Source organism: Siniperca chuatsi, linkage group LG23, assembly GCF_020085105.1.
Source record: "Siniperca chuatsi isolate FFG_IHB_CAS linkage group LG23, ASM2008510v1, whole genome shotgun sequence".
Taxonomy (NCBI): domain Eukaryota; kingdom Metazoa; phylum Chordata; class Actinopteri; order Centrarchiformes; family Sinipercidae; genus Siniperca; species Siniperca chuatsi.
The window spans coordinates 20,232,805-20,259,666 of NC_058064.1; the positions used below are offsets into that span (position 1 = coordinate 20,232,805).

General features: G+C 40.8%; 1 protein-coding gene and 1 long non-coding RNA gene across 3 annotated transcripts; one reads left to right on the plus strand and one right to left on the minus strand.

The window, feature by feature from the left end:
• The first annotated feature begins 28 nt into the window (after window positions 1-28).
• msrb3 (methionine sulfoxide reductase B3) lies at window positions 29-24,948 on the plus strand. Of its 2 annotated transcripts, XM_044185883.1 has the most exons (8): window positions 29-781; window positions 6,450-6,559; window positions 13,172-13,321; window positions 18,813-18,921; window positions 20,502-20,579; window positions 20,870-20,898; window positions 22,565-22,662; window positions 23,798-24,948. In XM_044185883.1, exons 2-8 carry the CDS (start codon window positions 6,466-6,468, stop codon window positions 23,975-23,977), a joined length of 738 nt encoding a protein of 245 aa, XP_044041818.1. In that variant the 5' UTR covers window positions 29-781; window positions 6,450-6,465; the 3' UTR covers window positions 23,978-24,948. The 2 variants fall into 2 exon arrangements, with proteins under 2 accessions (XP_044041818.1, XP_044041819.1); XM_044185884.1 differs by lacking the exon at window positions 6,450-6,559.
• On the minus strand, window positions 23,971-26,512 carry LOC122871159. Its single transcript, XR_006376804.1, has 2 exons — window positions 26,376-26,512; window positions 23,971-26,279 (listed from the first exon to the last, which is right to left on the minus strand). It is a non-coding gene; the product is annotated as an uncharacterized LOC122871159 (long non-coding RNA).
• Between the last annotated feature and the right edge of the window lie 350 nt (window positions 26,513-26,862).

The window sequence follows — 26,862 nt, forward strand, 5'->3', positions numbered from 1 at the left end:
AATCTAATGTATGCAGACCCAAAGTGCTCAATATTAAATAAACAAGACATTATGAAATAAATAAATATTCATATGGCTATATACAGACAATATATATATATATAAGTCCAATCCAAAAAGTTTTTAAAACCCAGCTCATTATCATGAAGTGTTGCTGTTTTAGTTTATTGCAGGTCATTTTAATTTCATTCCAGCAGTTTTTATTTCTAAATGGCCTTTTCCCAAACTCAGTTTGAAATAACATTTGAGTTTTAAAAGAATGTTGGATTATTTCACAATTTAATGATTACATTATATATTTAGTTTGCATTTATTCATGTGATTATGTCACAACTTATATTGACCACGTCATGGAATAGACAAATAACTTTGAATTATTGTTACATGAAAGTGTCATTAGCTGTGTCCACACACGTGACGTGCCGCTTCACGCAGCTCCGTTAGCTCCATCAGTCCGAGCTGCTTCCTGTCTACTCGGCTGCTGTTTTAGTCGCTTTATTCGTGTTGAAGAAAACGTTTTAGTTGTTAAATGAAATGAGAATTGGTTGTAGTCCGCTTGCATCATGCTGTGACGAGGCTGCTATCTAATGCCAAACGGAAACCGAGAGAGGTCCTGCCCATACTTGGAGATGTGCGTCTGCTGTCTTGGGACGGGTCGGGTTCGCCTTGTAGACAGCGCGTCTGCTCCAGGTCCAGTCTATGTGCCGACCTGACGCGGGAAGACTATCGCTAGCGACACAACACTTGACCGTCAGCGTCGCGTTTCTGCTGCTTTTCTCCGGTATGGAAGTGTCTTTTGTATTTTTGGACTAACGCTAACTTCCTAACAACACTTCCTGTTCAACATGGCACAGGCCTGCTGGTGATTCAGGTTAAGTCAGTAGTCAGCCGCGGGCCTCGGGAGTTTGGAAAACCAAGCCTGTAGTATTTCATAGTTTTACCTTGTAATCCATGTTCTGTGATGACGTCAGAAACCAAATATTTTGAGTTATATTCGGTATAAAGTTCACTTGGGGGAAAAATATAAGTTTAGTTTTTCCAAAACCCATTACATAAACCCTTCCATTCCTGATGCTGAAGCTCAGAACAAGGCGTTCCAAAGTGCTACACCTTACTGACATCTAGTGGCAGTGGCTGCCACAGCAGCTTTACTTCTCCACGGACAGCAGAACGGACAGCAGTACGGACAGCAGTACGGACAGCAGTGTGCTCATGAGCTGCTCCGCGAATTGGATGCATGTTGGCTTACCGGTATCCAGGTGTAACATGAACGTCTGCCTCTGTTTTACCTATGAAACTTACGGTTTAGTATGTGGCAAAGTTCTTTGGCTACTAGAAAGTCACATTTATCCATAACAGCTTACTTGGATTTATTGTTAGTGTATTGTAGCTTGTTACAATGTACAATGTCCAATCATAACTGTGTGTGAAGTAATATCCTTAACTAAAGCAAGACCGGAGAGGGGGGGTGGGCAACTGATGTAAGCTCAGAATGTAAAAAGTGCAGGCTTGAAACAATTTTAAAGGGCTTTACAAATACTTTGTGAGGTAGGAAATACATTCAAGCCATTGTTGATGTTATTAGTAATAACTGTGCTTTTCATACTATGACAAGTAAAAATGTCTGCTTTGAAAAAGGCCTATGCCAGGGTTCCCCAATTGTCAAAATTATATCAAGCATGCCAAGCCAAGGGCCAAAACGTCTGGGGGGGTTTCCATTCATGCCAGTAAAAGTTGTTTTATGTGCAGATGTTGCTGCTATCACCATTATTATTATTATTATTATTATTATTATTATTATTATTATTATATTATAGTGGGGGTGGTAGTAGTAATAATTTTGGCCTGGGATCCTCAAAACCTGGGTTGAGGGTCACACAAGAAAAAAATGCACTCTTGATACAAAAAAAGTCCAAAACCAACAATTTAATTATGTATACACACACACACACACACACACATACACACACACACACTGAAAGAGACAGAGAGAGAGAGTCAGTTTGTCACTTTTAAAATATGAGGTTAAATAACACAACAACACATTATTAGTTTGACACTTAAAATGAGCTTACCAAATAATATCAGGCTATAAAAACCAAATGGTCTTATTTGCTTTTCTTGCGGCAAACAATATAATTTGCTTTTATGCTTTTATTTTAATTTCTTTTTCTATTGTTTAATTGCTGTGTTACATCTGACCAACTGTAGTCTGCTGTTTTTAGTAGTACTGCCTCTCCCACTGTTTCCGTTCTCTCATTTTATCTGTTTGTTCTTTTTAATTAAGCTCTGTTGCATTTGAACTATGAAAGTGTACACACACTGTAAATGGATGATGACTGATGAAGTGAGAGCTTCTGATGTCGGGCCTGGATTCTGTTGTGGCAGTCCTGAGGCACTGGCCAAGATGTGCACTGGAGAGTCTGGTTCTTTCCTGGTTCTTGATAGAGTTAATTGAAGAAAACTATACATATGTACGTGGAGGGAAACATTGTGAGTGGGCGCATTGCAATAGCTCTGCAGTCCACCAGCCGTCAGCTGAAACAGACCGGCTGTCTCAAGAGGAGGAGGAGGAGGATGTCACCTGAGCGTTTAGGGGAGCTTTCAAATCGTTCCTTGAAGTTTTCTGCCAGACTCGTCACTAAATGCTTCATCGTTGGATCCTCGCGCACTTTGTTCTTCTCGCAGTGCTCCCGCAGACATGGAAAGTGCAGTTTTCTCCCATGAATGTCTCGCTCCAAAAGGTTCAGCTTTGACCGGAAAGCTTCAGCCGCCTCGTACATGTCCGCAACAGTGTGGTTCTTGCCGTGCAATTGCAGATTATAGCTGCGTTTCCACCGCAGGAACTTTCCCCAGGGACTAGGAACCTTTGGAGGAACTCGTTTCCACCGCAGGAACTTTCCCCAGGGACGAGGAACCTTTGGAGGAACTCGTTTCCACCGCAGGAACTTTCCCCAGGGACTAGGAACCTTTGGAGGAACTCGTTTCCACCGCAGGAACTTTCCCCAGGGACTAGGAACCTTTGGAGGAACTCGTTTCCACCGCAGGAACTTTCCCCAGGGACTAGGAACCTTTGGAGGAACAAGTTTCCACCGTAGGGACCAGGGCCTAAATGAAGTTCTGGGGACATTATTTTACCCCTCAAAAGGTCCCTGCTCGAGGGGTAGTGCTTTCCAAAAGTACAGGAACTTTCGGGGTGGGGCTCTGAACATTTCTGATTGGGCGAGCTCCGACCGCAGAGCAGCGGTGGTTTGACCTTCTGGATCGATGCGTTGCTGGGTCACAGGCCGGCCTTATCTGGTGCAGCGGCTCAGCTGCTGCGCTGCTGAAGCCGTGGTGGAAGACACGGAAACAGATGACCAGTCGGTTGAAGGTAAATCACATATGGCCCACATGCTGCTTGTTAAATGCTATAATAACTATTGTCATGCTATTGCTACCATAACCGAAAGCTAACGTTAGCTACATGCTAACGTTAATGGTGGAGAATGTCGTGCTCCTTAAGACAAGCGTTGGCTAAATCGATCTTACAAAATGATATCTTGTTAATGTCGTCGCATGTTGTGTTTCCTCCTGCGACCAGCAGCAGCGCTCGTCCCATGTCTCCTGCTGAAGCACACAAACGCTGTATTTTGCACCTTTTTATATTTCTGCAGATTAATAAATAGTTGTGGAACTAAATGTGTGTATAGTGGCTGTTCTTGTATCTGAAAACAAGTATATACTGCTATACATGTAAAAAGATACGTAACGCGTATGCTTGTGTTACCATATTCTAATATTTACAACACTCTGAGAAAGTAGTGGCTCTCAATTTCACCATTATGAGCTCAGCAATTAGAACAGATGAGAGTGCAGAGGTTAAAATAAGCAAAGGTCCTTATGCTGAATTGCAGGTGATGTGTTTATTAAGTTATGTGTGATGGGTGTAACCTAATGGGTGTAATTTCTTCCCGAGTCTGGAAACGCAGACAATGAAGGAAGGAACCTTTTAGTTCCTTGAAAAGTAGTTCCTGGGAATAAAAGTTCCAGGTACTTTGGGTGGAAACGTGGCTTAATTTAGATGAGACACGATATCACACAAAGTAAGAACATATGCCCTCACCTTGTTGTCACTTAAAAACCTCTGAAATTCTTGAGCTTTTTGGCTCTGCAGACTGGATAAAAATGACAAGCTCACGGCACAGGTCACACAGCCTCTCCAGCACACGGCCTTTGCTCAGCCAGTGAACATCATTATGCAGCAAAAGGTCCTTGGGTTCCGCTGACGTTTCCTCCAGCAATGCTCTGACAAGGCGATGTTGCAGACTAGATCTCTCGCGAATGAAATCTGTCTCGTTACAGTACCCATCGCCTCTTTCATTTCTCCACACAGTTTAGCGCACAACACTAATTTGTGAATAATGAAATGCCACGAGTGCTGGGTTAACATGGTTACCAAGCCCTGGTGTTGTCCCACCAGCAACGGAGCACGATTGGTGACAACTTGCACAATTTTACTCACATCCGATTCATTCTTCTCCAAGAACTCTGCCGATTCGTTAAAAATGATTTCCCCAGTTGTGCGCCCACGCAGAGGAAGCAGACAAGTAGCTCCATATCAGTTTGGTCAAAGGACGAGTCTGTTGCTAGTGATATGGCTTCTTGCTTTCTTCAAATCTGCGAGTAGATTGGAAAAACACTCATCCACTAAAACCTCTGCTCTTCTTGTTGTCGTTATCCGACAGCAGCACCTGCTTTAATAGCTCCACAGCTGTTTTCTTGTTTTTCTCATCGCGACTTAAAACCTTGCCAACCACATCAATTGCACACGTTTTACTCAACTCAGCATCAGTGAATGGCTTGTATGATGTTATCATATTTGCTATTTTTGCAGTGATCTGATTTTGTAGGGTAGGTGGCATTAAAACGGGCAGCATGCACAGTGTGATTATCTGTGACTTACTGGTAATAATTTACTTTGATGACAGGCGTCTTAGCTGGTGAGTGGCACTGTCTAGTCTAGATCGTAGAGAGTGCGCAGTAGGTTACACGCTCTGTACGGCGTAGGTCAAGTGTGGGAGGTCAAAATAAAGTGGAGCAGCGTGCATTATTTCACATGTTGCGCACTTTATTTCACGTTATGACAAGTGTGTTCCAATAAACAAATCGCTGGTCTGCACTGCCAAAGAGCGTACTGTTGAAACAGGGATGCCAAGGTCTTTGGAGATGGCCTCGAACCCTTTAGAAGTCTTGTGTTTGGTGGTGATAGCACGTCCGATGCTCTCAGACAGCTCTCTTGTCTTCACCATTGTGAAAACAAGGAAAAGGGAATAAAGTGGCCTTTTTAAGCATTAAAGCCATCAGTCATTGGTTAATTCAAGTCATGTGAGCAGTGACAATTTCATGGCAATCTTTCTGCTTTTATACCTTTTCCTCCTATTGTTATTGTTTTATCTTTTCTGTTCTGTCCAACATGAGTGTCCATAGCTCAAAGCTGTTTCACAGAGCTTTACATCCCAGCAGTCAGCTGGTTGTTAGCTGTAGTCTGTGTGGGTGGTTCATGTGGTGATGTAAGGCTTTGCTGTTGCTAGTTCTTTGAGGTTGGCTTGGTGTGTACGGGCCTTTCGAGTAAGTGTTGTGTACGGCTGATACATCCTTTGGTAGAATACTGTTTTCCTGCAGCTTAATGTTAGTCACACACTGCTGAAAACACTGAGATTTTCCTCTTGGATTTTGGCTCTCTGGCCTTGAATATGTCTCTTTGTTATGACTTGTTTTTTTTTTCTATGTACAGAAATGGGCTGATGCACATCAGTATGTTCTAACTTATCAAAGATTCAAAAAACTTTGTCTATCACATAATGACACAAATTTGTCTTAATTTGGCTCACAAACAACTTAAAAACATACACCTGTTAAAGTCTTGCATAAAATTGCATAAAAATGCAAATAATTCCATAAATAAATAATTAAGAGCAGGTGTGCAAAGCTGCATTAAACAGTAGTGACAGTGTTGGCCTTGTTTGAAATGGATATTGCAGCGAGAATGAGTTTTTGTAAGTTCTCTTTTTGGCCAAAGGTGCTCTGAAGCGGCTGGGGAAGCTGAAAGGAGTGGTGAACAGGGGGTGAGGGGTTCTTGGTGATGGTCTGAGAGTTGGGTTTGAGTGATGCCGGTGATTTTGGTTGCATGCTTGATGATTCTTGTGAGTTTTTTTCTTGCTTTTCTCTGTGAGGAAGTTGTACCATGATGCAATGTTGAACGGAAGGACTGACGCAATGAGGTATACTGCTGTTAAAATGTCTGTCTGACATTAAAGCTTTCAGCCTCCTCAGGAGAAACATGCGCTGTTGGACCTTTTTGTAGACCCCGTCCGCATGATCTCAGTGGCCAGGTACTTAAAGATCTCGACCTGTTCCACCACCTGCCCTCCTTGTAAATCACAGACTCTCTCTCTCTCTCTCTTCAGTGTGACTGTGTGTCTCATGGCTGTCCTCCTCAGACGTGGGTTCTTCGTGGCCCTGCATCGTGCCCTTGGGCAAGGCAGCAGCTCAGTCTGCCACCCTGCTGCTCTTCTAGGTAGAGTAACCTGTTAGCTTTAGTGTTAACATGTCCAGGTGTGACGGGACAATGCAGACTGTAGTGCTTATTAAAGGAACATATCTGTGTTTTGCATGTTTTAGTCCACCTACTATGATCATGACATACCTGTAACATAACATAGCCTATCATATACCTACTGTACACTATGTGACCAAAAGTATATGGACACCCTTTCTAATAGTCCTAACAGATGCATAAAATCAAGCCATGTCGTACTGAAGAGCTCAGTGACTTTTAAAGTGTCACTGTCTTTTGTCCTCTGTTGCAACATGAACTACCAAACTGCTTCTGGAAACAATGTCCACACAAAAACTGTTTGTCAGGCGCTTCATGCCATAAGTTTCCATATCCAAACAGTGATATACAAGCCTGAGATCACAATGGACAGTGCCAAGCACTGGGCTCTGGAGCAGAATCATGCTTCACTATATGGCAGTCTAATGCCAGTCTCCTGGAGAACAATACTTGCCTGAATGCATAGTGCCACCTGTAGAGCTTGGTGGAGGAGGAATAGTGGACTGGGTCTGTTTGTGCTGGTTTGGGCTAGGCCTGATGCCAGGTTGTTCAGACACATGTTGCACACGTCTGAAAAGTAATGGAAAGCAAAACTAAAGATTACTGCTGAATTTGGACTATTGGTTGAAGAGAAGACACTTTTGGGACTGCAGGTGTGTATTCGTCCCGCTTAAGAAGGCTGCATGTGAAAAAATACTGAGTAGCCCGATGTCAGCTGAAACAAAAAGATCAGTGATTGAATGACTTTTGGTAAAACTTGTAAACTCCTTAAACTTGATCATTTCTGTAAATGGATAAAAAATCATATAAGTACTGGCTGCATCAATCATATTGCATGGGAGCTGCTTTGAGCCATTAAAAGTCAGGAAGAATTAGCAGGAGGCCCCTGTGGGAGACAGAACGGTAACGTTGCGTGGAAAATAGCAGATTGTAGCAATGCTGCTCTTTTGTCTTGTGTTGCGATGCTGAGCGGTGAGCTTTGGCACATTTAACTTTATAATGCAATGTGTTTCTCTCTCTGCCTTTCTCACTCACTGGTCCTCTCACCTATAGTCTCTCTCCCTCTGTGTGTGTCTGCTGAAACAGTACCACAGATGTTACACTTTTCTCAGCTCTCGCTTCTCAGGCGTTGAATATTCAGTTGCAGTTTTGTGTGCTGATGTGGTGAGTCTGTGATAAATCAGGTGCTGAGGGTATTTGTGTAAATTTCCATTCCCTCCTCCGATATTTTGCACCTATGAACAAGTAAGCCTTAAATTGAGACCAAATATGCAATTTCTGGAGGTGCTGCATTTCTTCGATTTTACCTGTGCAAAACGTTGGTGCAGTTCTTTAGTAAATAATGAAAAAATGGACAAAAACCATAAAAGCATCAGTTTGGGTTGACTGGCCTGCACAGAGCCCTTGGGATGAACTGGAACACAGACTGTGAGCCAGGCCTGATCGGCTAATATCAGTGTTGGACCTCACTGTCTGAATGGGAGCGAATCCCTGCAGCCAGGTTCAACATCTGGTGCAAAGTGGAGGCTGATAGAGCAGCATATAAATGCCCTGCAGACATGACTCTCTGGACCCCTTGCAGATCGCTACCAGGCAAACCTTGGCATCATTTACCTACTGCCCAGTCCAATTCATTATTGTACATATCCATCAATATACTTCTGTTTATAGTAATGCCATCCGTATATAATGTCCATAGTACCACTTGTAAAACATTTTCATAATACTGCTCTATCCTGCACACACTTTATATCCTGCACTTGCTTATTGCACTTCTGGTTAGACCTAAACTGCATTTCGTTGCCTTCTACATGTGTAATGACAATAAAGTTGAATCTAATCTAATCACTCTCACCTGAAGAGGTCTGGCTGCACGGTGAGAATGTTTTTTGACTTTTCAAGTGCGTTCAACACCATTCAGCCACTCCTGCTTGCAGACAAGAAGGTGGACTGTGCCATGGTATGCTGGATTACTGACTGTCACCTGCAGACCGCAGTGTGTCCGGCTCTAGAGCTGCCAGTCAGATGTACTGGATAGTAACACGGGCGCACCTCATCCGCTGTCGACTGCATCACTGGGGACAACGAGGATGAGTACAGGAGCCTGGTGGAGAGATTTGTCGGCTGGTGTAACACCAACCACCTGCAGCTAAACATCAGCAAGACAAAAAAGCCGGTAGTGGACTTCTAACGGAACAGGAAGCCACCTATCACCATTCAGGGTGAGGAGGTGGGTGTAGTGGTGTCATACAAGTTCCTGGGGGTGCAACTCAACAACAAACTAGACTGGTCAGACAGTTGTGGTGCCCTCTATAGGAAGCTGACTGTACTCCCTGAGGAGGCTCAGGTCATTCAATGTGTGCAGCAGGCTGCTTTGCATGTTCTATGAAACAGTGGTCAGCGCGCTCTTCTTTGCTGTTGTGTGTTGGGGAGACGGCATTATGGCTGGTGATGCAAACAGACTCAATAAACTGGTCAGCAAGGCGGGCTCGGCTGGAGGAGGTGGCTGAGGGGAGGATGAGGTGCAAAATCAGGAACATACTGGAGAACCCACCTCATCCCCTTCACGAGGAGATGAACGGCCTGAGAAGCACCTTCAGTAACCGCCTCATCCTACCGAGCTGTTCGAAGGAGCGCTTCAAGAGCTCACGCTGTTTAAAAAGAAAAACCATTCGGGTGCTCGTTCCCACAGTTCCGGCCCATACGTTGATTATACTGACTGACCGTGACTTCCAAATGACACCGTCCACTCCTAAGTGTACACAGCCTGTACGTGCGCTGTATCTGGAACGGGGCAGTAAAACAGGTGTGACTATAACGTGGATCTGCCGGTTTAGAGGCGGATCCGGCCCAGAGACAGCTGTCACTCGACCAACCACTGGTGTAACTCACTCACTCACTCACTCAGTAAGTCGGGGACAGACTTTCGCATTTATAGGGCTGGCCTCACTTTGCTGCAGTCCAGCCAAAAAAGTCTGATTACCTAGTTAATGATTCTTAAAATTACATCTTCTCCTCCCTGATTTTAAAAGATCAATTACAAGACACAAGATGACTTCTTCACTAAATGTTCAGTCTCGGTGTATGTGCACTGGAGGCTTTAAGTTTTCACATCACACTTGTATGATACTGGAGTTGGATACTGGATCAAGACTGGCTTCCAAACTAGATGCGATGTCACAAAATCCTGCTCCCACGTCCACATCTTAAACTCAGATTTAAAGTGAGCACAGAGAAACTTTCCCCTTTCAGCAGATGAATGTGAAAATAGCGTTCTAGTATTAAACTCTGCATATACATCATTCTGCACAGTGAAGGTCCAAAAATGGAGGGGGACTTTAACTGTCACACATGCAATGTTGAGGTGTCCACATGCTTTTGGTAATGTATTTATATTTTATCATATACCTAATGTTAGAGCTGGGTCATATATATGGATTTAATTTGATTAATTCTATTTTTTGTTTTTGGACAAGGTGTAAAATGTCTAAAACGTGGACATTGTGTTGTTACAACGTGTGCAAATAAGTTATTTTTAGCCACGATAACTGTCTTTATTACCTGAGTTGAGCTGTCTCACTGTGATCATAAGTTTCAGCACAGTCAGGGCAGAAAATACCATCTGCTCTTACTATGTGTGTTTGTTGACAAGACATCAGCCTGATCTCTCCAGACAGCAGGCCAGCTAGCGTCCTTGACTATATGGTGGGGACAGGCTGAAAAAGAGTATTCCACACACTGTTCAGTCCACCCCCATGTCTTCCCCTCTCTTTAAGAAACACAAACTGAGAGCACAGATCAATGTGCAGAGTCCTCTTCTGTCTCTCCTCTCATATGTCCTCGCTGTCAGCCATCTTAGGTCATGACAGTCCCCCAAACTGTGAAGCCCTTGTCTATACTGTGACATCTTCACATCACACTGCTGCGGGACAAACAATATATTAAAATAGTCACCTGTCGATACACAAAAAAAATCTAGATTTTATTTTTCTATTATATTGCCCAGCCCTAATCAGAATCAGCTTTATTGTCCAGGAATGTGCACACATGCAAAGAATTTTACTCCGGTTTTTTTGTTGCTCTCTATGTACTTACACAGAAGTAGACATAAATACGTCTAAAAACAAGGACAAGAAGCTCAACAAGGTAAACAAACATTAACCTACCATGTGCAATATGCATATATATATATATATATATATATATATATATATAATTTTCTTTTCTTTCTTTTTTTTAAAGTACAAAAAAACAACAACAGTAACATTTGTAAACAGTAAGACAATTAGTGCAGTGGAGCTGAAATAAATATGATAATGTAACAGGTTGCTTTCTATACAGGAGGTAGGTGGATATGACTGTACTTACAGTCTGCACAGCGTGTGCAGATTTAAAAAGTGGTAATATTGACATAAAACAATGAGATAAATTTACAGGTGCAGTGGCAGTGTCACAGGGGTTGTTCCTGACACTGTGTGACGGGTGTTAACAGTTGTTGCTGAGCGATGGCCTGTGGGTAGAAACCGTTCCTGTGTCTGGGTGTTTTGGCGTCCAGTGCTCTGTAGCGCCTCCCAGAGGGGAGAAGGTGGGACAGGTTGTGACCAGGGTGTGGTGGATCTGCAGTGGTGATGTCTGCAAACTTCAGGAGTTTGACAGATAAGTCTCCTGAGGTGCAGTTGATGGTGTAGATGATATTGTTAATCATTTTCCAAAGCGCACCGTAGTTACATGTTTGAATATGATTTTCCTACACTCCAGTTAGTTACCGGCGAGTGTGCGTCTTACTAAAGTGTGTGTGTGCTTTAGTAAATCCTGCCTGCGACTTACTTCTGCGTGTGCGGTTTAGTATAACGCGTGTGCGACCTACTAAAGCGTGTATGGGACGTCCATGTCACCTCCCGGGCTCCGTAGGTTTCACTCCATGCCAGAATGGTAAGAAAATCAACCCTGAATGGCTAAAACGCGAGTCATACCTCAATGCTTTGCTGATGACACACTGCTAAAAACGCACCAATTGTGATGTGTAAGAGAGGACACCCATCACAATGAACATGTGTCGTACTTTTTATGACTACATTTGTCAGGTGTATTTTTCCTGTGTGGTAAAATGGTTTAAAAGCACAGATGGTATTGAAAAGGCTTCTTGTGTGGTCTCTTCTGGTGGAGCTGATGGGAAAGTTTAAGTCAAATTACAAAGAAAACATTTTCTGACTTCTATATGTTGGTCAATGTAAAATTTCAATATTCTGTTTAATACTACTCCTGTTACTACTACTAATAATAATAATTGTGGTTGCTTTGTGGAAAAGTTTGCATCAGGATAAGTAAGGTGAAGTAAGGTTTTACACAGATATAACGTAGTTTTAATTAAAACAACTATTAAGCCACACAAACTGAAATCATACCCATCATCAAATAATAGGACAATGTTGGTGCCATGTATAAGTAAAACCTAAATCTTAATGACATCCGGGGACCTCTGCTCAGTGTATAATCTAAAGGAGCTGTGTGTATATGTGTGTGTTTGTGTGTGTGTGCGCACATTATGATGTCCTCTGTTCAGAGAACATGTGGTGTTACAGCCCGTTCTCATTCCCAGGGCATGTTTTGTCACGGCCCTCGGCGTCATAAAAACAGAAGGTACCCTTTGGCGTCTGGATTAGATGCACAGGGCTGCCAGAAAACCTTACGTGACGTCCTACTGCCTAACCAAGTGTTTTCCCCCAAACCTTCTAAGTGACGTTACATCGTCTCTGAAGGTGTCTCCTTGTGCGTGTTTATACGACGCAGAGGCGTGACAAAACGTCTGCATTTGACGCCCTGGGAATGTTTTAATGTGTAACACTGTAAAATCTTTCTGTTGTAATTATTAATCATCTTTATTATCATCAGTATCATCAAACGGTGGTTCTGTTATCTCTGAGCTGTGATTCGGACACTCTTCTGGCCTAATGTAATATCAGTATCTGTATGGACCTCAGATGTTTAAAGCCACAGTGACTTTGCATTTTCAGAGCATCTTATTTGCAAAATTTGATGTATTTTTGGTTGAAACTGAACTTTGGGGCAAAGAACTATATTGGATTAGATTATTGAAACGTATAAACCAATGGGACATCCGTTAAGCAGAGTGTACATGTTTTTAGCATTCAAAAATCTGTAATGGTATTATGGGTTGGTTGAGTTTTTCTGTATGTTTTCTGGTCAGGGAGAGAAATCAACATTTTCTTTGATTCAAATTGTGAGAAATTAAATTAGCATTTAATAAACTCCATGGTGACTTTAATTTTTAGCCATCACCATCAGAAAGTCATAAATGACACTGGATGTGTGGATTGTAATGAAGGAATTAGTCGCCCATGCAGGATAAGGTATTCATGTTTCTTGTTTTTCTAGGTGTGTGTCCATGTGCCTGTTAACCAATGTCCTTCAAACTCTGCATGAACAGTGGGAATCCCAAACAGATCCTGACGACCAGCACTTTTATTCCACATCTTGCCTCTGATGCTGTTCAGTATCTTGACCTATGTTGTCTTGTGTTGTTTCTCCCTTTGTCTGCTCCCCTTCATCCAGCCCAGTCCTTGGTTGTAGCCCTGCTGAGGGGTGTTTGGTTCTTGTGGTGCGTGGAGTACTTCTCTCCAGCAGCCATGTCGGGCTTCAATCTGCTGCATCTAATAACCAAGAGCCAGCCTGTAGCTCTGAGGTCCTGCAGTCTTCCCTCAGGTCCACTGACTGGGTGATGTGTGCCTGCTGTGCTCTACCTCTCTTAAAGCCTTAACACCTGGCTGGTGTGTCAGCATGTCTTTATTGTCCCAGTCTGCATGTGTTCACAATGATGTGAGCTGCTTTCAGTTATTTTCTTAAATGTGATCGGTCCTCTAAGGGAATGGTGATCAAATGTTTGCAGTGAACGATGCTTGAGAGCTCCAAAATTGGACCAAATCTGAATTGGACCTCAATACTTTTTAAGTAGCAAGTGATTTGCATCTGTAGCAGTGAGTATCAAAAACTTCCTGGTACTGCAATTATGGCACTGAATGCTTTCAGATTCTTACAGAATTGCTGACTCGTTCTTGAAAAAATATTACCTGATTTTAAAGTCTAATTTTGTCAGTTTTATTTATATACTGATAGTCTTGATTTTAAATAAAAACAAATCAAACAAAGAAATGAAGTGAAATACAATTCACATTGTTTTATGTATTTGCTGTTTATGCATGCGTTTAGTGTGTCATAATTAAATGAAAAACATATCTTAAAGCTAGGGTAGGTTTTCTATTTCAGAAGCATTTTTTGTTATATTTGTTTACATCCCGACAGCAATCAATAAATCAAATGCTCTGGGGAAAAAATGAAAAGAATCTGGTGTCCGTGGCTGCCGCAGGCCTGCAATAAGCCCAGCCATCATTTCATTCAGCCCAAATGAAATGATGGCTGGGCTACCTGCCAGTCTACACCCCTACCTGCCTTTCAGCTGGATACTTTCAAAATGTAGCTGTCTCTTGCTAGTTTCTCCAACATTAGCTACCCTAGCTTTAATGGGCAGTTATCTATTGTTGGGCCTCGCCTCGCCTCGCCCCTTCACAAAGAGGCTCGACTGAGAAACAAAGGACAGACAGGAGAACGGCGCCAAGTCCCCACAGCCGTTAACTCACACCGAGGTGTAAGACTGACGCGAGATCTCAGTTGAATCTAAACACCGGACTCGTATTGGACGAGACGCGCACTGCAGCGCGGGAAATCCCGGCGCACAGCTGTGACGACATCACGTCTATAAAGCCCCACACTGCTCGTCGTCTTTTACACTGTAACCCCCGTTACGACAGGAAGACACATCACACAAACTTTTCTTTTCCTAGGAGAGTCTTGACTCGCTAATAACTTTATCCAGTAACACGGCTGGTGAATGAAGGTTTGCTGCCGGGTTCCTGTGTGATAAAGGGGCAGCTATTGTGCTTTGCCACAGCATTTTCCTCTCCACTCACCCACACACCTTTTCACGTACATTTACACACTTACACACATCTCAAACAACCCAGATAGCGTGAGAGCATAATTAACTAAGCTGCCCGCTATCTTGAGGACAATTAGAGCTTGTCCTCCCTTTCGGCTCTGTCCCTTTTGTTTGAGTTTCGCAGGTCTGCCCGCCATTTTGGCTCTGTGCATGGCGAAGACCCACATGGTCACTCCCGCCATCTTCCTCACACCCTCCACACCAGTGCTTGGATCTCACCCTGCACTGTCCCCCTTTTTAATGTAAATATCAGCATTTTTAGGTGGACAGCCACCTTTGAGACGGTTTTTCATGTTTGGTTATAATTTTATAACTTTAAAAAACTTTTTTTTTTTCTGTGTTGTGATTTGATTTTAATGTGGCATGGAAAATTCATGCCATAATGAAAAACCATAGATATATACACGTATTGGTCGCTGCTGTTCATTGCAGCTATGCGTCAACGCAGCCACCGTATTGGTACGGGGAAGCCTCGCCTCCTAATGCTTGTATGTCTATCTACAATTAAAATCATCGTAACTCGTTGAATTGTTACAGCTTTTCAAGCTGTTTGGTTTGTTACAAATGTCAGACATGTATTTATGATAAAGGATACTTTATTAAATTCAAAATTATTGTTTTCATACCAAAATACTCTATCTTATATAGATAATAACAATAATATTAGTATAATATAATATTTAAGATTAATTTACTAAGTATATTATTTTTTTCTTACTGCATTCTAAAATTGCTGCCATGATCTAATTTTGTTTATATTTTAGAAATAAATAAAGTCCTGATTAATAAAAAACACACAATTACAACAAACACTAAAGTTAAAAGATTAAGTACATTTCTGGCAGGCAAAATTATATATACAGTGTATCAACAGGGCTGTGAAGAGTTGCAGTGTAACAGGTAAGTTACTTTTAGCTGCAATTCAGGTTACTTTGTGTCACATTAGGGCTACTGCTTTAAAGTAGATCATTTAGGACTGACATACTTAACACAGTAATACACAGAGCAACATAGCTGATTGATAATAATGAGATCATTTTCAGCATCTTACTGATATATTACTTTAATTCAAAAAAATGTTTTTCTTTACCTGACAAAATTAGCTTAATTTAGTATCAGGACAGTCACTTAACATTGTTAGCTCAAAAGAAGGATTACTTACTGTGATATATCAAATTCAACACAATCATACCAGTAAAAGATACACGATAGATTTATTGATAATTTTACAACACAGGGTTTTATAACGAAAATTATTATAAATATTGTAAAATAGTTTTTCATCTGAAATATTATTCCCGGTTGCTTGGTTTTGGCATTTCTTTCATTAGACACCAAAACATCCAAAAGCAGCACAAAAGTCTGACATTTTCCACTCTTTGAACTGGCCAGAACCTCGCTGCAATGTGGGCATCTCACAGTCTGGGTGCACTATCTACAATTATATATCTATGATGAAAAACAATTAATTCAGCTATTTAAGGCAAGTGGCTTAATATTAGTCCTATTAATAGATGTTTTTCATAGAACTATGACACACTAAATGCATACAAGCAAATACATATAACAAAGTGTATTGTATTTCACTTTATTTCTTAGTTCAAGTCCAAATATAAAGGTTGTTCTTAAAGGACCAGTGATCAGTGGTTTTGCATGTTTTAGCACATTTACTAATCACTTGCACTTTTGCAACAATAGCATTTTTGTCTACTGTTCCAGGTGTCCAATGAATTCTATTAATTTCTGTACAGTATGAAAATCAATTAGCAGACTTGGGCTGTTGTATAATCCATCACAGTAAACATCAAGTCTGCTCTCTTTTTTCACAAATTATATTACTATATTATATTGTGAGGTGATGCAGTGCAGACTTTTCAGGTCAAATTGCATTTAAACTGCATTATCAGCCAACAATAAGGTAACTTTGACAAACAATGCAGACTTGATATTTAGTGTGAAGGTTAGCAAGTTTCTAGAGTTTGCTAATTGATTTTGAAACTGTACAGAAATGAATGAAAATGAAAAATACATCTCGAAATCTGCTATAGTATAGCCTGCATTCAAAATGGTTGGCAAAAATGTGAGGTACACATTATTTGTTGTGAGGTAAAACCTTTAGACAGCATTAAACAATGATACATTTGAAAAATGAGCTAATTTTGTTAAATTAAATTGAATAAAAAATATGTTTTTACTCACATGTTTATACTATAGCAAAATCAGGAAATGTGTATCACATCACCCTCTTCACTTGCTGGTCTAAGATACAAACATTAGTGCCATTAGTTCCACAGGGTACATTTTAAAATGGTTCATATCTCCCTTGAGTTCAGCATCAGTTGAGTTTGTAGCTCTACTCACATGCTGCTGTCAAACAGCTGAAATTTCAAGTGCTAACAGAATAATAAAATGATTCACTTCTTGGCTACCTTGCAGCTTGCATGCAATGAGTGGTTTTGGTTTTGTTTAAGAAATTTACATCTAATATTAAAAGGTTTTATTGCTCCATAGCTTCTTTCTGTTTTTCTTTTTGTGTGCAAAAGATGTGCTTTTTTTGCATCAGTTATCCTTTTATAATAAGAGTCTGCATGATGAAGCAGTGACGATTCCCTCATATCTGAGGAGAAAAAGTGTCAGAGCAAGGTGTTCAGAAGTTGATACTTGAACCACAACTTATCACTATCCAGAGCACAATGCAAATTCCACCTAGAATTTTAAAATAATAATATGAATGATAGTGATAGAAATAATAATGATGATGATAATAATAGTAATGAGACTAATAATAACAACTGTAGTAGCAGTTGTCGAGCAGGAACACGGGGGCAGCAGGTGGCCCGCAATCACAGATCCAGACTCTGCAGCTCTGGAGGCAGAAATACCTGCTGAAAGCGACAGGAGGAGAGAGACGAGAAAGCACAAAACTACGGAAGAGAGAAGATGTCGAGTTAATAACATGCATTAATGGGATAAAACTGCGTACAGATGGAGAGGGAGAGGAGGAGAGAGGAGCTCAGTGCATCATGGGAAGTCTCCCGGCAGTCTAGGCCTATAGCAGCATAACTAAGGGATGGTTCAGGACTCATCCAAGCCAGCCATAACTATAAGCTTTATCAAAGAGGAAAGCCTTTAACCTACTCTTAAATGTGGAGATGGTGTCTGCCTCCCGAACCCAAACTGGGATCTGATTCCACAGGAGAGGAGCTTGATAGCTAAAGGCTCTGGCTCCCATTCTACTTTTGGAGACTCTAGGGACCACAAGTAACCCTGCATTCTGGGATCGCAATGTTCTAGTGGGATAATAAGGTATTATGAGCTCTTTATATGATAAGATGGTGCCTGACCATTAAGAGCTTTGTAGGTGAGGAGAAGGACTTTAAATTCTATTCTGGATTTTACAGGGAGCCAGTGCAGAGAGGCTAATATTGGAGAAATATGATCTCTTGTTAGTACAAGTTCTTCTCAGTACACGTGCTGCAGCATTCTGGATCAACTGGAGAGTCTTAAGGAACTTATTCAGGCAGCCTGAAATTAAGGAATTGCAATAGTCCAGCGTAGTAGTAACAAATGCATGGACTAGTTTTTCTGCATAATTTTGAGACAGGATGTGCCTGATTTTTGCAATGTTACGTAGGTGAAAGAAGGCAGTCCTTGAAGTTTGTTTCATATGGGAGTTAAAGGATAAATTCTGATAAAGATAACTCCGAGGTTCCTTACGGTGGTGTTGGAGGCCAAGGCAATGCCATCTAGAGCACTATCTAGTAACTTCAGTTTTGTCTGAGTTTAACATCAGAAAATTGCAGGTCATCCAGGTTTTTATGTCCTTAAGGCATGCTTGACGTTTAGCTAACTGATTAGTTTCATCTGGCTTGATCGATAGATATAATTGGGTATCATCCACATAACACTGAAAGTTTATGGAGTGTTTCCTAATAATATTGCCTAAAGGAAGCATATATAAGGTGAAAAAACGATTTTAATGAAAGCACTGTTTATTTTTAAGTGTCATTGTCATACTGTAAGCTAATTTTTTTTGGCCCATCTGCTTTTATTTATATTTTCTGTCAGAGCATGATGTTGAGATAGAGGAAGATTTTGCATTTTTGTAGAAGAACACCTATACAGCTCTTTTTCCTTCCTGGTGGTATCAGAAATATCTGCATAGTTAATATTTCTTGTCTGCCCTGCCTCGCCCCTCAGGAACATGTAGGACTAAGAAGTTGTGGCCAGTGAGCTTCTCTCAGGAGGAGCTGAAGAAACGCCTCACACCGATGCAGTACCATGTTACCCAGGAGAAAGGAACTGAGAGGTAGGACGAACCGCTGTAACCATCTGCTGACCATGAGCATAAAAGTGCTCATTGTTAGTTTTATGCTGTTCCTCTAATTTTCCTCAAAGTTTCATAAATGTGTCATAGTTTTTTAGTGATGACTCACTATCATCATGATTTTTGTCATCAAAGTGAAACCTGCATTAAATTGATCACAATTTTGTATGTGTTCTCACAAATGTATAAGTGCCGGTGCAGACACTGATTTTACCCGTCAACTTTAAAGGCTGGAGGTCAAATTTTGTATGTTGTTTTGCACATTTACAAGTCAAATTACAACCTCATGCACCATTTTATACAAAAAACTTTTGGCAGTGTTTTATATCCATGCCATGGCAATCCACAAATCAAGCTTATTTAGAAAAGGAATATCATACCCGGGGAGACTTTTCAGATTTCATTCCATATTCTCTGAAATTCAAAATTCATTCAATATTTTCAAGTTTCATTCAATATTCTCTCATTTAATTCCATATTTTCATTAAATAATCTCACATTTCATTCCATAATCTCAGAATTTCATTCCATATTCTCAAATTTAATTCACGTTTCATTCCATATTTTCAAGTTCCATTCATATTCCCAAGTTTGTTCCATATTCTAAATTTTTATTCCATATTCTCAAATTACACTCCATTATCTCAAGTTTTTTTTCCATATTCTCAGAAATGTATTGCATAATCTCAAATTTTATTCCATATTCTCAAATTTCTTGCCATATTCTCAAAATTCTATTCCATATTCTCAAGTGTCATTCCATATTCTCAAATTTCAGTCAGTTTTCTCAGAATTTCATTTAATTTTCTCAAATTTCATTCCATATTCTCATGCTTTATTCAATATCTTCAGGCAACATGGCGCATTGAATGGCTGCGCTAGTAGTAAGTGCTAGTGTGTTTTTCCTCAAAAATTAGCTTTTCGACACTAGTTAAATTCTCAAGTTTTATTAATTATTCTCAGAATTTCATTCCATATTTTCAAGTTACATTAAATATTCTCGAGTTTCATTCCATATTTTCAAAATTGAATTCCATATTCTCAGAATTTCAGTATTCTCAAGTTTCTTTAGTTTATTCTTATTTATCATGTACTCATGGTTCATGCTTTTTCTTTTCACAGATATTTTTTTGTTTTTATAAATGCTCAATATTATTACTGATATATTTTCTTCTTCAGATTTTCACACAGTCAAAGACATAAAAAGTGTGCGCCCTGGTCATAGTGCAGTTATAAAATCCTGGTGCACCACGGAGCATCACTCCTGCCTGGCTGTTGACAGCTCTGTCAGTCGAAGAGTCAGTCACACTGACCAATAGTGGAGGTTGTACCAGTGGCTGGTAGCTTTGTAGTAAGGTAATTTTGAGACAAGACTCGGAGACCATCCTTTTGGGCTGACACACACAACCTCCTATAAAAGCACAGACGTAAGCATGAGGTTGTTTCCCTGAAAACAGTATTTGTTGTTGCACACTGACAGGACCATGTTGGAAACATAACAATTACTGATTTGTTCATCATGTTGAGCCATTCAGTTTTACTAATACAGCCATTTTCCACAGTGCCTTCACTGGAGAGTTCACACACCATAAAGACGAGGGGACCTACACTTGTGTTGTCTGCGGGGCCCTGCTGTTCAGGTAAAAGCTGCACTGTTTCTGTGTGTGAACAACAGTGGTGGAGGAAGTATTCCGATCCTTTACTTAAGTAAAAATACTAATACCACACTGTAAAAAATACTCTGTTACCAGTAAAAGTCCTGCATTGAAAATGTCACTTACAGTAAGTAAAAGTAAGTATCACCAGGAAAATGTACTAGTATTAAAAGTACTCAAAAATGTCCCCTGTGACTGTTGTACTGTAACAGTAATTTTTTAAAACATGAAATTAACAGTTTTTTTCTAATTGACATTTTTGTTTCCTTTTATAGCTCGGACACTAAATTTGACTCCGGATCAGGTAAGTTGAACCAGCTCTTTTCTCCGCTCCCTCTGTACAAGCTGCGTCCAGCTTTGCCAGAGCAGGTCGCATCTCTGAAGCCTGAAACTCTTTTTTGAATGTACTATATATAAATGCTGATATTTCCTAATAGGTGACCCAAAATTGATCTTTATGTACATACAGCAAAACAATTTTTTCTTGTTTGTATCACTTCTCCTCCAAAGTCTGTGAAGTAGAAGAATGCTAGGATTTTCCCTCTTATACACTATTCAGGGAGAAGGTAGGCAGGCAGGGAGATGAGACGGCATGCTGTACACAGCCATTAAAGACCAGTCAAATACAGCCACGGAGGATCTGTATGCTATGGCAGCGGCCGGTAGCTCCTTCAAACTCCGCTACATTTTTGTTTTAATCCGTTCTTTTTTTTTTCGGCTTTATTGCTGAAACGTGATTGAATGATGTCTGATTGGATTTGATTTGAAGGGCTACTTCAAATCGACTGGACCAGAAGATTTTGAGTATGGCGACGACTGCATGTGCAAACTCCGCTAGCAACATTCTTGTTTTTCAACTGTTATTTTTTTAATTTTTCGGCTTTATTGCTGAAAGACGTATGACAGTAATGCATCGTGGTTGTCATCGGAAAAGGAAGCCGAGGTTTGGATTAAAGAGCAGCGGACCTTGATCCAGGTCAACCGGACCAGGCACCACGGCGGCTGCTGTGATCGCTCAAGAGGAGAGGAAAGACAGCCGGGAAAGGAGCCATGCTGGCCCAGGTTGGACTTAAGGCTGCTCCTGGCTAATGTCCGGTCTGGACGAAATGGGACTCAGGCTGGCCAAGCAACGGGAATCAGAGACTGTTGTGCTAACATCTTTGCAGAGACCTGCTCCATCAGCATCCCGGATCAAGCACTCGACGGGCGGCCCGTGTTCCAGGCTGACAGAGTGGACGGACACGGTCTCACAATGTCGACCTTTTCATGTGAAGATAGACACCATATTATTATCACTGCACATATTATCACTATCTCTAGCTGCTGTTTACGTTCCATCAGACACAAATTCCAAAAATGCGCTACAGAATAATTCCCTGGTTGTATAACATGTTGATGTTTAGCAGGCACAATGTTTACAATGTTAACCATTTTAGTTGAGTAACATTTGCTACTTAGCACAAAACACAAAATACAGCTCAGGTATTTGGTTATAAACCAAAGTATTGGATAAGTCAGATGATCACTAAAGTTATTAGGATTCATCATCTGGGCACCATGAATATATGTACCAAATTTCATCCATCCAGTAGTAATATTTCAGTCCGGACCGAAGTGGTGGACCAAATGATCAACAGACCGATCCCCAGAGCTGTGCCGCTAGCAAAAAAACAAAAGAGGAGGAGGAAAAAACTGAAATCCAGTAGGACATCACCACAAAAAAATAGGATTGGATTTCCTCAGATTCTACTGGTGTATTGGCGTGTGTCCAGCCCTGTACATGGACGTAAGCATGCAGTAGTCATTTCACATTTGTAAAGAGGTTTAATTTCTTCTCCAAAGCTAGCTAACACCAGCCTACATCAGACACACAGTATGACCAGTGCTGTCTGATGAATTATCACTGTCCTCTGCATGTCACTTCATCTGAGTGTTAACACCTTGTTAACATGATACCATCATTTGTTCAGGTTGGCCGTCCTTCTTTGACCTTGTGAAGGAGGAGTCCATCACTCGGACAGATGATTTCTCCTACGGGATGCACAGAGTGGAGACTACCTGCAGCCAGGTACGCTACACAACACTGCATCACACCCTAACAGCATCTATTGTTTACTCCTTTACCAGTGCAGTGTTTACAAAAATAGAAACAGAAATAAATAATTGTAAATAATTAATTAAAATAAAGTAAATGATCCAAATGATCAGATAGTTTGACCCTGTTACTGCTAAATCTTTTAATAAAATCATTTTTTGTTATACTTGTCCTGTGTGTATTAGAGGCAGTTTTGAGAATCATTGTTCCTTAGAATGCTTACAGGAATTATATTTTATGATGTGTTTGCTTGACTGACAGGTGTCACAGTATCATATTTCACCAAATGTGGATTTTCAGGATCCAGTAAAAAGGCTGTCCCCAGTGCTATATTCCACTTTTATAAGATGGCTTAGCTTTCTGTCAGATGACTATTCTCGCCTGTCACAACACACATTTGGCAAGAGATGGAGTTCACTCTGGACAGGTCGGCAGTCTAATACAAGGTAAAGGTCGTGTTCAGACCAACATTAGCTCTGCATGCAAAAACATGCTGATGCAGAGGGCTGGCTAATAAACTGGCAAAAACCTAAATCTGACTCAACCTTTGCCACAGCACAATGTCATCCAGCTACGCATTGTGTTGGCTAATCAAATACATGCAAGTGCACATTCCTGATACTGTAGAACTCAAACACAAAACCTGGGTGATGAGTGATGTCACAGCTCATACTGTGTTTAAGTCTGTTGTATTGATTGATTTGTTGCTTTTACTTAATGCCACTACGTATATGTAGGTGTAGGTGTGAATGTGAGCATGAATGGTTGTCTCAGCCCTGCGACTGACTGGCGACCTGTACAGGGTGTACCCCGCTTCTTGCCCAATGTCACTGTGAGCCTCTAAAGGATAAGCAGGTATAGCCGATGGATGGATGTAATGAATTAAAAGTTCTAAACACAGTGCCTTCAACTGTTCTGTGGTCACCAGTCTTGCACATGGCCACAGGATGTTACAGCATGTGATCCAAACAGTCCTCTGTCACTGAAAAGCCAATGCAGACAGAATCATGTTTGAAACAACTAACAGGATCACAAATGGACATGCTGATGATGTAACATGTACAACTATGCCAACTATGCATATCAGTCTTTCCCTTTGGTGTTTCAGTGTGGAGCTCATCTGGGACACCTGTTTGATGATGGACCAAGACCCACAGGAAAACGCTACTGCATTAACTCTGCCTCGTTGACTTTCCAGCCCAAAAACACGGCCCCCTCCACCTCCAGCTCTGCGGCCGAGGGTGGAGCTGCCAGCAGCTCAGTGAGTGATGGGAAGACAGAGTTCTGAAAGAAAGCCTCAGGAACCACAGCAAACCGATGACTGTACCCGCGTAGGGAGTCCAACAGTTCACATATATAAAATAGTTAGGGATTCTGTGTTTTTGATTCACAATGTAAAGATAGAGTAGGTGGTTATATTGCGAAAGGAAGGAAGGTGCTCAGGCCTCAGACACAGACCAGAGCATTACTCTCTCTATAATCTATCACTGGGGAAAGTGCACGCTTCCAAAACAGCCATTTTGTAGCCACAGTCAAAGCTGTAAAACACACTGTGTCAACCTGGGTGTTATTCTCAGATTGTTCTCCGTTATGACTATTGGTCATGAAAACATTGTATTTGTAGAGATTTGGGGAAAGGGGAGCAGGAAGAGGATGTGTGTATTCCCTGCAGTTTGTCACAGTAGCTACACAGAGTTCCAAGACGCTACTCTCTGTGTTTACATTCTGGAAGATTCAAAGACAAGTGCTTGAGGGCTAAGTTGACGGTGTTAAAAGGCTTCTTGCCCCAATTAGTGTTGTTCTTGCTGGAACCTGCATTCCTCAACTGTCTCCAACAGAGAGGGTGACTAAAATGTTATCATGACCAACCATGGACATGACCCTGGACAAAACTGTAACACCCATGTTGACAAATGTCATAATTTCCCCTTAATTCTCTTTCATTTCCTCTGTCTGGGTAGTAGCATTTGGTCTGCTAATTTAAACATGGTTAAGTGCTGGATAGTAGACACACACACATATAAATATTTAATGTAGAACCTTTGATATTCTAACTTCAAAATATTTTATTAGAGTATATTTTTGAAGCGATATTTGATACTGAGAGGTTGATTTAATGAAATTGCCTATCCAAGTGCTCCTGTCAGCAGTGACAGAGCAATGTACTGTGGCCTTTAGTTCACTTCCTGTTCAGTTCAGTTTTTGTTCACAGCTTGCATTAAAACAGATGATGAATGAATAAAATATCGAGAAACACTGCATGACTTTCTTGTTCTGTTTTTTTCAAAACGGTAAATAGGTACAGTATATGCAACAAACTAATCCCAACTCAAGGTCACAAGGTCTACATACTAGTTTACATACGAGCTTTCATCTCATGGTCTTCATCAGTGAATGGAACTGGCTCAGGTGACATCATGTGACCTAAGCATGGAACCATAGTGTCATAGGTAGTTTTCAGGGGTGGAAGTATCAAACATTTACTCTTGTTATTGTAATAAAGTCAATTTTTTGTGTGCTCTTACTTAAAAATCTGTTGCATCTGTTACGCAGAGAGAACAAAAGTCAGATGAAAAAGTCATGATTAACTGTGTGAGAATGGAGTAGAAAAGAGTCGCCAAATCAGCAGCTGCAGCAGAGAAGAAGCTGCTGGAATGTCTGCTTAAAGAACAATAAAGAAAAATCAACATAACTAAAAAAAGCCACCAAGGCACACATTAGAAAGAGTACCATCAGCACTGTCAAATTTTATGGGAAACAACAAAATACTCCAGCCACTCTGTATTTGAAAAAAGAACTAATAAACAAACAGTTATTATCAGCTGCCCGTGAATAAACAAACGGGGTCGTGTTATGTATTAAGGCACGGTTCTGCGTCGGCCCTGTGTTGGCATGCTGCAAGGAAAGCAAGCAAAGCCCTCCTTTCAGCTCCAGCTGCTTTATGTTAATATTGTGAGTCACACCTACCTCCCCAAAACGTCTCCCTCTTTGTTTACCTGAATAATTTAGTTTGAAATAAATAATTAGGCTACTCACATTTTTCAGAAATACTGTTGATGGTCTACTTATAAAAAAGTTTGAATTTAACAGCCTGGTTACATTATTGAAATAAAAAGGAGAACAGCCACAACACATACTGAATATACAGTACATCATACAAGTCAGTACAACAGTAGTCCACACAGAGGTTCTGTTGGCAAGAAAATGCATCTTTACAAACCTGATTATGGAGTGCTATATATATGTGGTCTTACATTTAACACATACTGTACCTCATTTGTAGCAATGTAATATCTAATTAAAGTGATGTTTCTCTCATTCTGTCATGACTCCGTGCTGGCAGTCTCTGGCACACACAATGACAGACTGGCAGAACTAGAGGGGAGGTGGAAGTCAGCAAAGATGGAGGTGTACAGCGGCGAAGTACTGAGGTGATAGACATGATTTGATGCATCAGTACAAGCAGCAGTCCAAAGGACGAGTCACAACCAGGTGCGAGGACTTTGCTGATCTCAGTTCAGCGTCCCAGCAAGTTCCTGTAGATCTTCTTCAGTTATCACCTGCTATCTGAAGTTTTCCTCTTTTGGCTCCTTCAAAGACGATTAAGCAACCATTTTATTAATTATCCAACTATTGGAAATTGAAAGACGCTGTGTATTTTTAGTCTACATCATAGGAGTACATACTGTGTTTTTCAGCTCCAGCCATTTGAAGGCCACTACCCTTCCAAACCCAGCGCACTTCATCTCTGAAACCAGCTTCTGGTCATGAACCTTCACAACATCCATCAGCATCATAAACATCCAAATCCATCCAAAATGCTTCACCTACAGTCATCAGAAGAAATGTTAAAATCAAACACATATAAAATATCACAGTTAAAATGGTGTAGGGAAAATGGCTTAAAGGATACCAAAATATGTAACGATAATAAGGCTAAAAAGGCACCAAAAATGATATAGCGTAAAGACATTTATCGGTACAAAAGAGAAGAAGTAGAGTGATTGCACTCACTTCGGGCTATCAGAAATAATCGATATTTATATTAAATAGAGAAATTTAACTTGCATTAAATTCACCTCGGCACACCACCCTTAAAGAAGGGAAAATGATTAATGCCAATTAATTAATTCAGTCTCATCAAATACACTAAGCTATCAATTTGGAATTCTG

Coding starts and splice junctions, on each gene's coding strand:
- msrb3 (XM_044185883.1), top strand. CDS start 6,466: ATGGCTGTCCTCCTCAGACGTGGGTTCTTCGTGGCCCTGCATCGTGCC. Junction 13,322..18,812: donor GTCCTGCAGTCTTCCCTCAG/GTCCACTGACTG, acceptor CTCGCCCCTCAG/GAACATGTAGGACTAAGAAG. Junction 22,663..23,797: donor TGGAGACTACCTGCAGCCAG/GTACGCTACACA, acceptor TTGGTGTTTCAG/TGTGGAGCTCATCTGGGACA.